The following is a 17,426-nucleotide window of genomic DNA, read 5'->3' as shown; positions in this document are numbered from 1 at the left end:
TGCAAACAAGGATGAATTCAACCCAGCCATATTTCCTCTCCATTATCAGTAAAGTGATGGAAGGGTCATTAACCGTGCTATCAAGCAGTAATTGCGTTTAACTTGCTGACTAACATTCATTTTCAGTTCCACCAACAACACTCTGCTCCTGACCTCATTACAGTCTAGGTTCAAAAAGAGGTGAGGTGAGAGTGACTGCCTGTAATATCAAGGAGCTATGGCAGAATTACAGTCGCTAGGAATCAGATCCAGGTGATGCTCTCTGTTGGATGAAGTCTTACCTGGTATATAGAAAAATGGTTGTAGTTTTTAGAGATCAGTCAATCTCAGCTCCAGGACATTTCTCCAGGAATTTCTCAATTTGGTGTCCTCAGCCCATTCTCAGCTGCTTCCCACCATCATATGGTCAGAAGTGGGGATGACCATCTCATCATCGTAAGGTCAGAAGTGGGGATTTTCATCAATGATTATACAATGTAGACCCTTTGTGACACCTCCGGTACTAAAGAGGTTAATGTCTAAATGTAGCAAGACTTGGACCATATCCAGGCCTGGGCTGACAATTGCCGCGTCATATTTGCAACACAAATGTGCCTGACTGTGACCATCTATAATAAGATGCAACTTGATGTTTAATGGTTTTACTATATTAGCAACATCCTAGGGATTTCCATTGACCAAAGCCTTAACTGAATGAGCAAACAAATGCAAGGGCAGCTCACAGGCCAGGAATCTTGCAATGAGTACCTTACTTCCTGGCACTCAAAAATTGTCCACAGTCTATGAGACACAAGTCAGGAGTGTGATGGAATACTCCATTTGCCTGGATGGGTGCAGCTCCAATAATATTCAAGGAGCTTAGCACCATCCAGTACAAAGCAGCCCGCTTGATTGGCACCACATCGACTTACTCCTCCACCGACACTCAGTGGCAGCCATGTGTACTATCTACAAGATGCACTGCAGTGATTCTCAAAGACTTCCTTGGTAGTACTTCGCAAACCCATGACCACATCCATGCAGAAGGACAAGGGCAGATATGTGGGAACACCAAGTTCCCCTCCAACCCACTCACCGTCTTGATTTGGAAATATACTGTTGTTCCTTCAAAGTCATTCAGTCAAAATCCTGGAAATCTGCTTGTAAGGGCATTATGGGTCAACCTACAGCATGTGGACTGCAGCGGTTCAGGAAGGCACTAGGGATGGGCAATAAATGCTGCTCAAGTCAGCGAAGCCCATATACCCAAATGAAGCCATCTTGTACAATTGCCTTTGCTGTTTTGTTTTCTCACTTAATACCCACCAAGTCAAATTTGCCTGCATGCTCCATCTGCCCTATCCTCGAGACCATCAGCCTCCTGTTTCTTTGTATCTTTTCTCATTTTCTTCCAATGCTAATCTTGTCCGTAAGATCCCAGAAACAACTACGGAAAGCAATTGGCCTGGATGGAGATCCATGGAACGCAACTGGCCTGGACAGAGTGCTCTGCAGTGCACACGGATCCTGCACGGACCAACTGGTAGGAGCATTTGCAGACATCTTTAACCTCTCCTTACTACAATGTAAAGTTCCCACCTGCTTCAAGAATGTCAAGTTGCAGTGGTTAGTTTCTTTCTTATTGTAGATGGTCACCCAGTGCCAAAGAAAAATCAGGCAATGTGTCTTAATGACTACCACTCAGTGGTTCTAACATCATTAGAAAGTGCTTCAAGAGGTTAGTAATGGCACACATCAACTCCAGCCTCCCAGAATGTCTTGATCCACTACAATTCACCTACCCTCACAGTATATCCATGGTAGACACCATCTCTCCAGCCCAACACTCATCCCTCAAACATCTGGATAACAAGGACACCTACATCAGACTCCTATTTATTGAATAAAAACCGAAAGAACTGCGGATGCTGTAAATCAGGAACAAAAACAAAGTTGCTGGAAAGGCTCAGCAGATCTGGCAACTCTTTTTTTTCCCCTTCACAGATGCTAATGTTTCGGGACCGGTGACCCTTGTTCTGAGGACCCTTGAGTTCTGAGGAAGGGTCACCAGACCTGAAATGTTAACTCAGTTTTTTCCTTCACAGATGCTCCCAGACCTGCTGAGCTTTTCCAGCAACTTTGTTTTTGTTCCTATTTAGTGACTTTAGCTCCGCCTTCAACACCATAATTCCAAACAAACTAATTTCCAAACTCCGAGACTTTGCTCCCCTTTCTGAAACTGGATCCTCAACTTCTTGACCCACAGACTGCAATCAGTAAGGATAGGCAAAAATATCTCCTCCATGATAATCCTCAACACGAGTGCCCTACAAAACTATGTACTCACCCCCATACTATGCTCCTTATACGCTCATGACTGTGTGACCAATTTCAGCTTGAACTCCATTTACAAATTTGCTGATGACACCACCGTCGTGAGTTTGATCTCAAACAATGCCAAGACAGGGTACAGGAAAGAGATGGACAGCTTAGTGGCATGGTGTAAATGCCTCCCTCATTGCCAACAAAATGAGGGAGCTTGTCATCAACTTCAGGAAGTGGAGTGGAAGACATGCTCCTATCTGTATGAATGTTGCTGAGGTGGAGATGGTCAAGAGCTTCAAGTTCCCAGGAGCAAATATCACAAACCATCTGTCCTGGTCCATCCACATCAACGCGAGTCAAGGAATCTTACCAATGACTCTTACCAATTTTTATAGATGCACCATAGAAACATCCTATCTGGATGCATCACAGCTTGGTACGGCAACAGCTCTACCCATGACCACAAGAAATTACAGAGAGTTGTGAATGCAGCCCAGTCTATCATGAAAACCAGCCTTCAATCCATTAACTCCATGTACACTTCCCACTGCCTTGGGAAAGCAGCCAACATAATTAAAGACCCCTTCCACTCTGGTTATGCTGTCTACCACCCTCTCCTGTTGGGCAGAAGATACAAAAGTTTGAAAACACATACCAACAAGTTTAAGAACAGCTTCTCCCCTGCTTTTATCAGACTTATGCACAGATCTATATTAGAGTTGATCTTTCTCTGCACCTTCTCTATTGCTGTAACGCTATATTCTGCATTCTGTTCTATTAATCTGATGTAACCAGGTAAGGTATGATTTGTCTGGTTAGCATGCAAAACAATACTTCTCACTGTATCTCGGTACGTGACAATAATAAATCAAATCAAAGATTCTCCTCCTCCTCCTTTAAACTACCCACAGCATATGGACTGCAGAGGTTAAGAAGGCAGCTCACCACCACCTTATCAAGGGCAACTAGGGATGGACAGCCAGTGACACCCACATCCCATGAGTGAATGAAAAAAAGCCATGTTTGTGAAAGAAAGATCATTTGTATCTTCAAGTCCACAGATGTTGGAGGGAGAGCAATAGATGCTGGCTTAGCCAGCAAAGTCCACATCCCTATAATGAATTAAAACAAAAATAAGTAGATATACGAGGAAACACGAGGCCATCCACTATGGATCAAAAATCAAGTTTTTTCCAAAATGAAGCGGAATGGCAACTGTGAGGAACTTTTGGCAGACCCTATTTTGATCTATATTCTGTTGTATCTCAGGAAAGACATAGTCACCTTGAAGAGAGTGTACAGCATAGGTTTGCCACTGATATTGGGGCTTGATGTTTTAAAAGGAAGAACATCTGCAGATGATCACCAAGAGACAAATACAATTCTTTGGACGTTAAGAGAAAGAAACTAGAGCATCTTCCAGTGACTTGCAAAATAGAGGATCGTGGTGCACTAAGGAGGTACATCATAGAGACATGTAGTACAGAAGACGCCCTTTGGCCTATTGAGTCTGTACTGCTAAAATATCAAAATCCATACTCCCACTTTCCAGCACTTGGCTCATGGTCTTGAATGTTATGACACTTCAAGTACTCATCCAAGTACTTTGTAAAAGTTGCGAGGTTTTCCCACCTCTGCTGCCCTCTCAGGTAGAACATTCCAGAACGCCACCACCCTCTGAGCAAAAATAATTTCAAGTTCCCTCTAAACCTCCTGCTTTTCATTTTAAACACGTTCCTTCTTATTATTGATCCTCTAGCTAAGAGGAACAGCTGGTTTTTATCTACTTTGTCTATGCCCCTCATAATCTTATACACCTCTGTCAGAACCCCCTCTCAACCTTCTATGCTCCAAACAACTGTCCTCTCTTCAAAACTAAGGTGCTCCATCCTTATGAATAAAGGAGGAAATCGACCACCAGCTTAAGAAACAGAACAGACAAACTTAGGAAATGAGATGCACTCAGTCCAATTACTGAGTTCCAGGCTCTTGCGCCCATGGTTTTAGATGTGAAATAGATTATATGTGCACTTTATTAGCACCTATTTTAAATTGTACCATGAAGTGATTATATCCCAGTTATAGGAAAGAACAGAGAGGGATGAGTTGAATATTGCTGTTGGTTAAAGGCTTGTATTTTCCTTTCCTGAAGCTCCCTTTAAATGCAAAATGCAGGAAGATTCTGTAAAAGGAGTAATTGGAATTTCCAGCAAACATCTCAGTTGAGAAAAGGACATTTGCTCTCAGGCTACAATGGGGATAAGAACCAAAGAAGTGAGACCAAATAGACAAACAATAGGTGTATTGACTTACTGTCTGTACATGGCTCTGAACAGAAGCTGCTGCCGTGAAACTAGAAATAACTGTTCACATAGAAGTCCAAGCAGGTGTGTTTCAGTCCAGAATCTCCAGATACCAGAAAAAACCATCTCTCCATGGAAGAGAGTTTTGCCAGAGCTGACCTGACTGTTAAATGGAGATTATTCAAGGAGTTGGACACAGGATTCTCTAGAAATCGGTGCTCAATATTGGGGTGACTGGAGGGAGAGTTCATTGAAGTTGGCCTTTCCAGAAGACTCAAACTGAGTCAAGCAGTTGGTTGAAAGCCTGGCTGTGGTACCGACTCCTGACACTTTTTGTGTGGTGGGAGACACTGTGCAACAGCTTTGATGCATTTCTGAAGAAGGGTCTAGACCCGAAATGTCAGCTTTCCCGCTCCTCTGATGCTGCTTGGCCTGCTGTGTTCATCCAGCTTCACACCTTGTTATATTATAATAGTATTTGTGGTGCTGTTTTAAAGTAAAATTTACCCTTTGAGTTTAAGTATCATTTTGCCTATTTAATTCATGTCTGAATCAAGTTGATTTTGGTTTGAATGTTACAGCAAAGGTTTTAGAAAGTGCACTCTTGTCCTGCGATTGCTTTCATTGAGTCATTGTTTAAAAAAAAACTTGCACTCTCTAAGGGAATCATAACAGAGGGTACAGATCACTGTATTTACCTCACACGCACCCCCCCACCAAACCCTTACATTCATAATATTTCTCACAAAAGTTGTCTTTATGTTAATGGTTAGGTTCTTGAGCATTTTGTGATCTTTTGTATGATTTCCGGAGCCTCTTCAAAATAAGCTTTGCCCATTCTAGTTGACAACACCCCCAGTTTGATGCTTACCTATCTAATGACTGCAAGACAATACCCAGACATAGTTTCCTGCTACTGCTGCAATGTTAGCTCTGAATTGTCCCCAAGGATCTATACCAACTTGTCATAAATCCTATCATATGACATTCTCCAATCATGGGATCAATTTCATGGGGTACACTGACAATTACGAGCCCTGTCAAGGATGTCTGCTATCCACTCCTGGATCAATCACAATTTTCTTCAGTTAAAAACATTTAGAGAGACATAGGGCTACACTGCAGCTCTCACCAAAGACTCCCACATGTGGCCCTAATTACCCAGACTGCTCAGTTTCAGAATGAACCATATTGGGAAAAAAAATCACTCAATCTCATTACCACTCACTCTCAGTGCACACCGCCTCATCACCTCACCAAATCGGTTGCTGAAACTCACCAATGCATTCATCACTTCAAGAATCAACTATTCCAAACAGCTCCCAAACTCTTAAATTTCAACTCATCCAGAATGTTATTACCTGTATTTTATACCACAGTCAATTCTTTTCAACTATTGTATATCAGGGAGGTGATGGCCTAGTGGTATTATTCTGGACTGTTAATTCCAGAGACCCAGATAATGTTCTGGGGACCTGGGTTTGAATCCCACCATTGCAGATGGTGGAATTTTAATTCAACAAATATCTATAATTAAGAATCTAATGATGGATGTGAATCCATTGTCAGGAAAATCCCATCTGGTTCACTAAAGTCTTTTAGGGAAGGAAACTGTCAGCCTTACCTGATCTGGCCTACATGTGACACAGCAATGTGGTTGACTCTTAACTGCCCTCTGGGCAATTAGGGATGGGCAGTAAATGCTGCCTGGTCAGCGACACCCTCATCCTGTGAATGATTTAAAAGTAAAAGTGACCTACATTGGTTTCCCCCCATTTTAAATGGTCATCCCTTTCACAGGTTTGCTTCTGTTTACCTGTTGAAAGAACATGGAAGAATATTTCTTCAAAGCCACACAGACTAGAACATTCCTATGCAGATGTCAGTGCCTTTAGGTTACTAAATGTACACATTCTCACGAAAAATACTATTCAATTCTTGGTTTCTTCCATTTCCTTCCTAAAAACCCCTGTTGCATTCTTATGCTCTTTTGTCGAGGTTAAAGCCTGCTAGACTTCCTCAGTTCTTGCCCACATGAACCAATGCAGACCAATACAATACAAAGGCAGCTCCAGTCCAATGTATTTGCCGATTGTAATTTCTTTTATATGTAATTTTTTATACCCTATATATGTAGTATGTTATTACTGGAGTGGTGGCATATGTGCATTTGTCTACCTTTGTGGAGAGGTCTAAAAATTAATTAGGTCAGTCTTAACTAAGCCTCTTCTAAGCCATATATTTTAAGGATATGCCTCTTGGTGTGTCAATGGAAGAATTTATAGTTGGGAGTTTACAACTGGAGAAAACAAAATTGTGAGCCATTAGATTAGCAAAAGCTAGGATTAGCATTTTGTCTTTTTAAAAAGAATTGAAGAGCTTTCGGCAAGTTCAAAAGAGATCCAACTGAAGTTGGATGCAAGTAGTTTCTCACAGAAAAAGGAAACTGTTCAAAGCAGTTAAGAAAATAAGTTCTCAGCAAAAGAATTTGTGAAACTTCCAGATCAGAGGAGTTTGGTTGGTAATTTGCATTGTTTATTCAAAGCTGAGAAAGTCTAAGATCACAGTTCTAAGAGAGGTCAAGGGAAATGTTCACGGAAGCATAATCGAAAAGCGCCACCAAAATAAAACAAAGAACCGCGGAAGTTGGAGAACTGAAACATCCAAAAACAGAAATTACTGGAGAAATTGTAGGTTCTTCAGTTCTTAAGAAGGTTCACTGGACTCAAAATATTAAACTCTGTTTTCTTTCCACAGGTGTTGTCAGATCTGCTGAGTTTCTCCAGCAATTTCTGTTTTTACGTGTTTGAAGAGAAGTAGTTAAGTCAAATTTACAGATTAGGCAGGAGAGAAATCTGTGGATTTTTGAGTAACTGTAAAGTGTTGATATTGGGATTTTGTTTTGTCATGTGTTTTGAAATCTTTCAAACTGTGTCATGTGGAGATAACTGTTTTATTTCATTTGGCTTCATTTTGCATAATAAATTACTGTTTTATTATTAAGATGAGATGTGTTGCCTGGTATGCCTATGTTATAGTGAAAGATCACCATGTTAAAAAAAAATGATATGAACTATTAAGATAGACATTATTCTGGGAACCGATTTGTTTCGACTCTTGCCAGGATCTGGGTTCACTGAATTTCAGAGGGCTCTGTGTCTCTTTTAAAGAAAGGTGTGTGAACGTTCAGGTGTTAGTATGAAGTTTATTGCATAGATTTTAATGACGGCTATGAATATTGCTAAGAGTTTTCTGCAAGTACAAGATATTAACAGTGGATTATTTGAAACTTTTGGCTGAAGCTGAACTAAGGTATTTGGCAGATAAACTGGAGGTAGACTTAAAAGCAGGATCTCGTAACAAGGACATTGTTAGAATGCTTTTTCCAGCATTTTGAATTAGAAGACAGACAACCTCAAATTGAGATGCCACTCAAATTAGCTAAAATACAATTAGAAATGAAATATATTTGACCTAGAGAGATAAACAGAAATTAAAAGACTTAAGTTAGAAAATAAAGAGAGCCTAATGGAAAATGAGGAAACAGAAAACAGAAACTCATAATTTTTAGGAAAACAAATTTCAACAGCAAAGAAAAAGGGAGTTTATACAACATGACTTGGCCAGAAGAAAGCTAAAAGGAGAGAAGAGATAGTAGCTCAGAGGATGATTCTGATTCCACTGAGGGATTTGATTTATCTAAGAATCTACATTTAATCCCTAAATTTACTGAGGATGGAATCGAGGGTTATCTCCCCTTATTTGAAGAAAATAGCTGGACAGGTAAACTGACCAAAAGATCTTTGGACCTTAATGTTACAAAGTGTTTTGACAGGTACAACTATAACTCTGCATACCAGTTTGTCAGAACAACCTACAGTTTACGAAACTGATAACTAGACAATGCTTGTCCTTGAAACTTATCAATTCAAATTCTGAACTACAAAGAAGAAATCTGATCCAATATTTGGAGAATTTTCAAGAGAAATGCTGTGGGGTCAGTGGTTTTGGTCACTAATGCTAGAGAAAATATTTTAAACTAAGGGAATTTGTGGAAGAATTCAGAAATAGTATTCCTGCAAACCTAAAAATTTACTTAGATAATTGTCAAGTATCAAAGATCAGAGAAGCAACAGGTCCAGCAGATGCCAATGATATCTCACAATGATGTTTACAGCAGTGCCTTTAACAAAAAAAGGGATTACTGTGAAAATGGTAGTGGAAAATTAGTTTTTTTTTTTACAGTATATAAATCACCCGAAGAAATAAAATTCAAACCCTGCTCTGAATGCTGTATATATTCAAAGTAATAATAAGCTAGTTTGGGAATAAAACAATTTAAGTCTTGCACTTATCACCCACAATTTCAAGGTAAGATGGCATCAAATTTTGAAGACTAGGATATGAGTTTATTGTCAAGAATGCCCTAATGATCAAAATAAAGGAATTACCTTGTTATTGTTGGCAACTAGGAGATAATCTGAATAAATTCACAGGATTAAGTCCTTTTCAACTAATGAAAGGGCATGACATGAGAGGACCACTTGAATTGATTAAAGTAAAACTGATAAACCAATGTTCAGAGACTACCTTTGAAGCCTATGATTCAAGTTGCAGAGGGAGGCTAACCCAAAGCATGCAAGTTGGCCAAGAAGCACTTGAAGGTGTGCTGAAAAAGCAATGAAAATTAAAGCAGATAAGAAAGCCATGGTTCAAAACTTTGCTGCTTGAGACAAGTGTCAGTATTGTCACCAGTCTTTGGGGAACCAGTAAAAAGTAAAAAAAAAAAGAAGTTGCTGGAAAAGCTCAGCAGGTCTGGAGCATCTGCGAAGAAAAAAAAATCAGAGGTAACGTTTCGGGTCCAGTGACCCTTCAGAATGTTCACTGGACCTTACTGAAACAAAAAGAAAAGAACCTCAATGATGTAAATTATGCAGTCAGCACTCCAGACAGCAGGAATAATCAATTGTGTCATGTTAATATGTTAAAGACAAGTAGGATAGCCAAGCAAACAAAAAATGTTTGTACAGTAGTGGAAGAAATAGGGAGTGACATAAAAACATCATAAATTAGAAACTGAAAATGCAAATCTTGCTCCTCCTATCATCAGACTGGATAATATTTTACCTTCCAAAAATCTACCAAAGTGATCATGGAAACTAGAAGCAGGAGTAGGCCATTCGGCCCTTTGAGTATGTTCTGCCATTCAGTATGATCACGACTGATCATCTATCTCAAAGCTTTATTCCTGCTTTCTCTCCATACCCCTTGATGCCTTGAATATCTAAAAATGTATTAATCTTTTTCTTGAATATACTCAGTGACTTCACCTCCATAGCTTTCTGTAGTAGCGAATTCCACAGGTTGAGCACTCTCTGAATGAAGAAATGTTGCCTCATCTCAGTCCTATATGGCCTAGCCTGTATCTTGAAACTATGTCTCCTGGTTCTAGACACCACGATCAGGAGAACCATCCTCCCTGGATTTAGTCTGTCCAGCTCTATTAGAATGATATACATTTCAACAGATTCCCTCTCATTTGCCAGACTCTAGTTAATGCATGAATTAACCTGTCCACACATACAACAGTCCTGCCATCCGCCAAGTGAAGGTCTGCTGCATGCTATAGTAAGTATGTCCTCTCTTACATAGGAGATCAAAACTGTATACAGTACTCCAGATGCAATCTCACCAAGGTCGGTATGATTGTAGTAAGATATCCTACTTATGAACTCAAATCCTCTTGGACACCATGTGCCTTCCAGATTGCTTTCTGCACCTGTTTACTTTCATCGTCTGGTGTATGAGGACACCTACATAAGACTGTAAGACTGAAAGATGTAGGAGCAGAAGTGGGCCATTCAGCCCATTGAATCTGCTCTGCCATTCAATTAGATCATTGCTGATCTGATCATCCTGAACTCCACTTTCCTGCCTTTTCCCAAAAACCTTTGATTCCCTTAAAAATATCTCAGCCTTGAATATACAGCCTTAAACAATCCTCTGCAATAAATAATTGCTCAAATTCACTACCCTCTTGAGAGAAGAAATTCCTCGACTGTCTTAAAAGGTTAATCCCTTATTCTGAGATTATGCTCCCTGGTCCTGGACTCTCCCACCAGGGGAAATAACCTTTCCATATCTATCTTGTCAAGTTCCCCTAAGAATCCTATATTTTTCAATAAAGTCTCCTCTCATGGTTCTAAGCCCCATTAAACCACAACCTCCTGAACCTTCCCTCATAAGATATTCCCCCCATACCAGGTATCAACCTAGTGAACGTTCTCTGGACTGGCTCTAATACCAGTTTGTCTTTCTTTAGATAAGGGGCCCAAAATTATTCACAGTATTCCAGCGGTGCTCTGACTGGTACCTCGTATAGTTTCAGCAAAAGACCTGCTTTTATACTCTGTTCTCTCTGAAATAAAACATTTCATTTGCCTTCCCCTTTAGCCATCGAACTTGGATGCTAGCTTTTTGTAATTCATGCATGAGGATTCCCAAATTTCTCTGTTTTGTAGCTTTCTGCACATTCTCCATTTAAATAATATGCAGCTGCTCTAATGTTCCTATATTATAATCCATCTGCCAAATTTACTGCCCACTCTCTCAGCCTGCCTGTTTCTTTCTGCAGACTTGAGTATTCCACTCCACTAGCCATACTCCTATTTTTGTGTTTTCAAGTTACGTGGTTATAGTATTCACTTTCCTCATTTAAGTCATTAATATATATTGTAAATAATTGTGGCCCCAGCACAAATCCTTGTAGCATTCCACTAGTTACAGGTTGCCTTAGCTCAATTCTGTTATTTTAGTTATCCAGCCAATTCATACTAATATATTACTCTCAACACCATGGCCTAATGTATGGTGCCTTATCAAATGCCTTATGAAAATCCAAATATATCACATCCATGTTTTCACCTTTATTTACTTGCTCAAAAAATTCTTATAAATTTTCAGACATGATTACCCCTTCATGAAGCCAGTACAATCATGATCTCTGTGGCTATTTTCTTTAATATTCAAGGATGCATTCTACTGGTCCATATAGAGACAGAGAGATGTACAGCACCGAAACAAACCCTTCGGTCCAACTCGTCCATGCCAAACAGATATTCTAAATTAATCTCGTCCCATTTGCCAGCATTTGGTCTGTATCCCTCAAAACCCTTCCTATTCATGTACCCATCCTGATGCCTTTTAAATGTTGTAGTTGTACCAGCCTCCACCACTTCCTCTAGCAGTTCCTTCCATACATGCAGCACCCTTTGCATGGAAAAGTTGCCCCTTAGGTCCCTTTTAAATCTTACCCCTCTCACCTTAAAAACTTATGCCCTCTAGTTTTGCACTCCCCCACCCTGGTGAAAAGACCTTGGCTATAAACCCTATCCATGCCTTTCATGATTTTATAAACTTCTATAAGGTCAACTGTCAGCCTTCAACGCTCTAGGGAAAATAGCCCAGCTTCCCTCTATCCACACTAGTTGAGACTTTCTTGAAATAGCTGACTTGCGATCAATATCCATAGTTTGTGGAGAACAAATTATGAAAAAGGTATTTTATTCAGAAGATAATGATTACATACAGAATCTACTTTTTTGAAGGCAGACTCCAAGTTCCAACAGCACATAGACTATGACTAGCTAAATGATGATGAAAGGTTAAGTTGTCAGGACATTTGCACCAGGCAGCCTTTTGTCTTTTGTCATAATAATAATGTTCAATGTAATGGCACTTGAATTATTCAGCTGAGATTATTTGCATTAATAAAAAAAAACTCTTGGCAATCCAGAGCTGAATGATGCTTCACAAAAGCCTCAAGTCATTCTGGAATATTCTCAACACATGTAGGTGCACATATGGGCATTTTGTTATTTTTATTTTAAATTATGGATCAGTGCAAACAACTGTACAAAAGCAGGAGTTATCAGAAGTCCAGGACACAATCAGGTCAGTATTACTGTGACATCTATATAATATCCTCCAATCATTTGAATTAATGATAAATACTGAGCTTATAAAATAAAAAAGACAGGTTACTGACAGCCACGTAACATTTATCAACTTTGCTCACTGGTGACAATTTAGTTAAATCACTCATCTGTATTTATTATTCGTGTTTATTTAAAAGGCCTCTATCCTGAACATTCCTGGCACTGACTGATCCTCAGCTAGAAATATAGATTTCTTTTAATAGGGAAATTTCAACTTAAAATAAAGTACTTTCCACATGCATAATTACAAAACAAAAGAGTGGCCTGGAGACTTTTCACAGTTCTCTGTAACAAAACAAAAACCCCATCTCCATTTTAAAAAAAACTCAGAAGATTTGCCTTCTATGTGCTTACCAAGACCATTTCACCTCATGGCTTTTAACTTTATTATTTGGGGATATTTTGTGACTTGCATTCACCAAAAATGAACTGTAGAAAAGGAATATAAGAATTGTTACAGTTCACTGCTTGTACAGCTTTCTGGTCAGAGTTTTAAGTGCAGCTGCAATGCAACAAGTCATGCAGAACTCTTCAAATTGAAGTCTCTTTACGATCTTTGCTTGGAGAGGGTTTCAATGTTTCCTTCACAGATTTGGGCTGCTCTTGCACAACTCTTGCATCGCTTACAATGTCCCTGTGCTGCTGAGCACCAGTGGCATTCTCCCCAAGTTCCTCCGCATCTTCCTGAGTCTGTTTCTCTCGTTTCAGTCTTTGCATTTGTAACAGTCGAAGCTGCACTCGCAGCTCAATAATGGCCTCTCGTTCATCGTGGATTGCTTGGTTCAGGTGGTTGTTCTTCACCTGACACAAAAAGAAACAGTGAATATTAAACTGCCTGAGCCACAACACATGGCATTCATCTTTTACAGTGTTCTTGTTAATCATGAAAACATTGCAGATTGTAACTACTGATGAAAAAAAAATCCATTGCAAAAAGAAAGGCTGTCTTTGTTTTTGCTACAATATAAAGGGGAAGGACTTCTTGCACATGGACAGTACCACTTACACTATTACAGCACCAGGTGCATATATTTAAACAGACAAGCTGACTCAATGCAGACTAACAATGAAGTTAAAATTACCCATTTTTAGGTATCTGCAGTCCTTAACCAATTGCAAGTTCCCAAATCTAGTACCCCTATTATTTCCCAATTGCTCCCTCTCTATAACATGATCTGATGATTTAGTGATGGTGAAAATATGTCACAAAAACATTTCGATAAATAAGATTTCTCATCTTCCAATGAGAAGAATTAATTGTAATATTTAGCTTAAGGGCACATTTTCATAAAACTATTTTAAAAAGTGTTTTAACAAAGGTATTTAAGAAAAAAAATGTATTACTTAATGTGAGACTTGAAATGGTGAAACAAGAGGTGCATTACCTGTTAATAAGCCTGCTGGGCTGTGTGGAAGCTCCCTGCATAAAGCCTTAACACATTTAGCTTAAGGAGGCAGGACTCACTCTCCTTGGGATTGAGATCCGTGTGAACTAGCATGAATTATTGCTGCTAAGTTATGATTTTCCTATGTGCTGCAGTGACATCAATGCCATTTCAGATGTCCTGCTGCTAACCAGAAGGGTATCAGGAACAGCTATTTATGTGCCAGCTAGTACGGACCAAATGTATGTACCCAACTGTTTTTGATAAAAACCAAAAGAACTGCGGATGCTGTAAATCAGGAGCAAAAACAAAGTTGCTGGAAAAGCTCAGCAGGTCTGGCAGCATCTGTGAAGAAAAAAAAATCAGAGTTAACGTTTCTGACGAAGGGTCACCGGATCCAAAACGTTAACTCTGCTTTTTTCTTCACAGATGCTGCCAGACCTGCTGAGCTTTTCCAGCAACTGTTTTTGATGCCTCTTCTGTCGAGGGAAGTTAGTGAAAATACCTAGTGTCTGCGTGGATAAAGCTGCTTGTCACTCTGACGTGGCTGCCATTCTTCACCAATTACAACTGCAAGGGGCTAATGAAATGTTTAGGTTTGTTACCTATCTAGGGAATTCTGTACTTGGACCACATTCAGCAGTTGAACGGTGACCACTTATTAAAGCCTAAAGTATTTAGTGGTGACAAATCTACAAGGCCACAATTAATCTGAATGCAGACCAGAATGACTGCAGTGTTAGGTACTGGCCACACTGAGTGATTCCCACTGGCTACTCACGCTCCCTTCAGTAGCTGAAATGAAAAATACACACAAAATGAGGATTATGAATATTTGGGACACCAACGGTCAAAGGAGACTTATGAATACTTGACATATCAATTATCTTAACTGTAAACAAAAGTACATGATATTACCTTTTGCAAGAATTTACGTAGTACCATTCATTTACCAAGCTGGCCAGAAGACTCAGTGGCTCCTTTTGGAGTAATAATTAATCTAATTTACCTCTAACTCTTCATTTTGACGCTGCAGGTCTTCCAGGATGAGCTGTAGCTCCTCTTCATCCTCACTCTCACTCTCACTCTCTGATGAATATTCCTCAGTTTCACTCCGGCCGTGTTGTTGCTGTCGACTAAAAAGCATGCAGGAGAAAGATCATTTTAAATCTTTCCATGAAGTGAGCCATATTTAAAGTAACTTTACTTGTAGCATGTGGTATTTTAATGGGTTTAATTTTTATGTTTCCCATTGCATGTCTGATTATTTTGCTGACAACTGCCAAGATATTTGGTCCACACAGTTTCTGAATTGATATTCTCAGCCACCTAGAAATGCGACTATAAACCTTCTGCTTTTCTTGCTTTTTGTTTCACTTAGTGACAGAATCCAGTGTTAGTGCTTTATTGAAGTGTAGTCATTGTGTATTTACTGTTGGAACTACGATCACTCCAATTCATTGTAATTCAAAATCAGAATTTAAGATTATAATGGAGAGAAACATTAAGCCCATCTGTTTGCTACTCCCAACCAGCAATCCAGTCCAAGCTCAGATCCACATTCCTTTCTATAAGGAAACTGGTCCATTTCATTTCGAAATGATTTAGAGTCATAGAGGTTTACAGAATGAAAACAGGCCCTTCAGCCTGTTTCATCCATGCCAACCAGTTTCCGAAAATGAACTAGTTCCATTTTTGTGCATCTGGCCCATATCACTTTAGAGTCATACAGCATGGAAAGAGACCCTGCGGTCCAACTATACACCAACCATGTTCCCAAAATAAACATGCCTACATTTGGCGCATATCTCTCCAAACCTTTCCTATTCACGTTCTTATCCAAATGTCTTTTAAATGCTGTAACTGTACCTGCCTCGATCACTTTGTCTGGCAGCTCATTCCATATACGCACCAGCCTCTGTGTTAAAAGGTTTCTTTTAAATCTTTCCCCTCTCACCTTAAACCTTTGCCCTTTAGTTTTGGACTCCCCTACTCTGGAGTAAAGACCTTGGATAATCACCCTATCTATGCCCCTCACAATTTTATAAACCTCTATAAGGTCACCCTTTAGCTTTCTATGCTCTGGGGGGAAAATATCCCAGTTATCCAGCCTCTCCTTATAACTCAAACCCTCCAGCCTTGGTAACATCCTTGCAAATCTTTTTGTCCCCTATCCAGTTTAATAATGTCCTTCCCAACCAAAATTGTACGCAGCACTCTAAACGTGGCCTTACCAATGTCTTGTCCCAATTCCTGTACTCAATGCTCTGACTGATGAAGGCAACCATGCCAAATTTAACCAATTTGATATTTACTGTACAGGACAGCATCCACCCTTTTCAATAACATGTTACTCACCTCTGAATTTCTGCAATCTCAGCTCGAAGGCGTTCAATTTCCTCTTTCTCAGATGCAATTTGCCGCCGTAAATACTGTTCCATGGCCAGTAGTTCCTCCTGCTCAGTCAGGATCTCATTCTCCTTTAAAACAACTTTTCCATGTGAGAACTAAAGCAACTCCTGACCCATGGCTAAACAGTGACTGAAATGAATTGTATGTTCATAAGATAAGAACCTTGAAATGTAATGCACCACACTGGTGATGTATCCTGATGTATGCTTCAAATGGTCAAAAAATGGAACAATAATAAAGTGAACTAAAGTGAATTAGTAAACTGAAATCTGTTCAAGACCATACTCTATGGAGAAACATAATTCTATAGGCCCTGTGGAATTCTCCAAGTATTTCATTTAAGTAACACTTCAGATGCTGAAAATCTGAAATAAAAACAGAAAATGGAGGAAAAGCTCAGCAGCATAAGCAGCTGAAGACAGAACCAGAAATATTTCAGCTTGATGCTCTTTTAATGACCTTTAATCTAAGAAAGGGCTTCCTGTTCATCCACATGCTTGTGTTTTTCCATCAAATGCATATTTCCATTTCCCCATCTCAAAACTATTATTTCAGTTATCCACATTAAACTTCATCCATCACCCTCATCATATACATTCAAAATAACCATTTTTGCTATGTTAAAGAATTCGCCTTTACTAAATCTGCACAGCTGTGATTGACTGATGCACTTCAAACCACCCATTAATATCATTCCAAATTAAAGATTCTAAAGAGATGTTAAATGGATTGAAAAACATTTGGCATTTTTGGCTTATTATAGATCAGCCTCATCACCTTCAAAAGATTTGTATATAGGAACACCCAGATCTCTGTTCCTGTATCCTCTTTAAAATTGTTCTTGATAATTTATTGCTTCTTTTTTTCCTAAAATGCTTCACTCTATATTTCTCTTAAATTTCATTTGTCATGTGTTTGCCCATTTCACCAGTCTATGCCTTTCTGGAGTCTGTTTCTATTCTCCTTTCTATTTCTTACATTCCCAAGTCTTGCATCATCTGTAAACTTTGAAATTACACCCCATG

The 17,426-nt window shown here is 39.3% G+C and overlaps 1 protein-coding gene across 1 annotated transcript in view; it reads right to left on the bottom strand.

Moving 5' to 3' along the window:
- Positions 1-12,153: 12,153 nt before the first annotated feature.
- Positions 12,154-17,426, bottom strand: part of ralbp1 (ralA binding protein 1) — a 37,768-nt gene continuing 32,495 nt past the window's right edge. Inside the window, exons 8-10 of the mRNA XM_020514848.2 lie at positions 16,348-16,469; positions 14,999-15,125; positions 12,154-13,405 (exon numbers count right to left, since the gene is read on the bottom strand). Coding sequence (XP_020370437.2) covers positions 13,136-13,405; positions 14,999-15,125; positions 16,348-16,469 — 519 coding nt within the window. The 3' untranslated portion in view covers positions 12,154-13,135. The remainder of the gene's footprint in view (positions 13,406-14,998; positions 15,126-16,347; positions 16,470-17,426) is intronic.

The sequence above is a fragment of the Rhincodon typus genome, chromosome 4, assembly GCF_021869965.1.
Source record: "Rhincodon typus isolate 14 chromosome 4, sRhiTyp1.1, whole genome shotgun sequence".
Lineage (NCBI taxonomy): Eukaryota > Metazoa > Chordata > Chondrichthyes > Orectolobiformes > Rhincodontidae > Rhincodon > Rhincodon typus.
The sequence above is the reverse complement of the archived record's forward strand: the minus strand, read 5'-3'. Positions and strand labels throughout refer to the sequence as shown.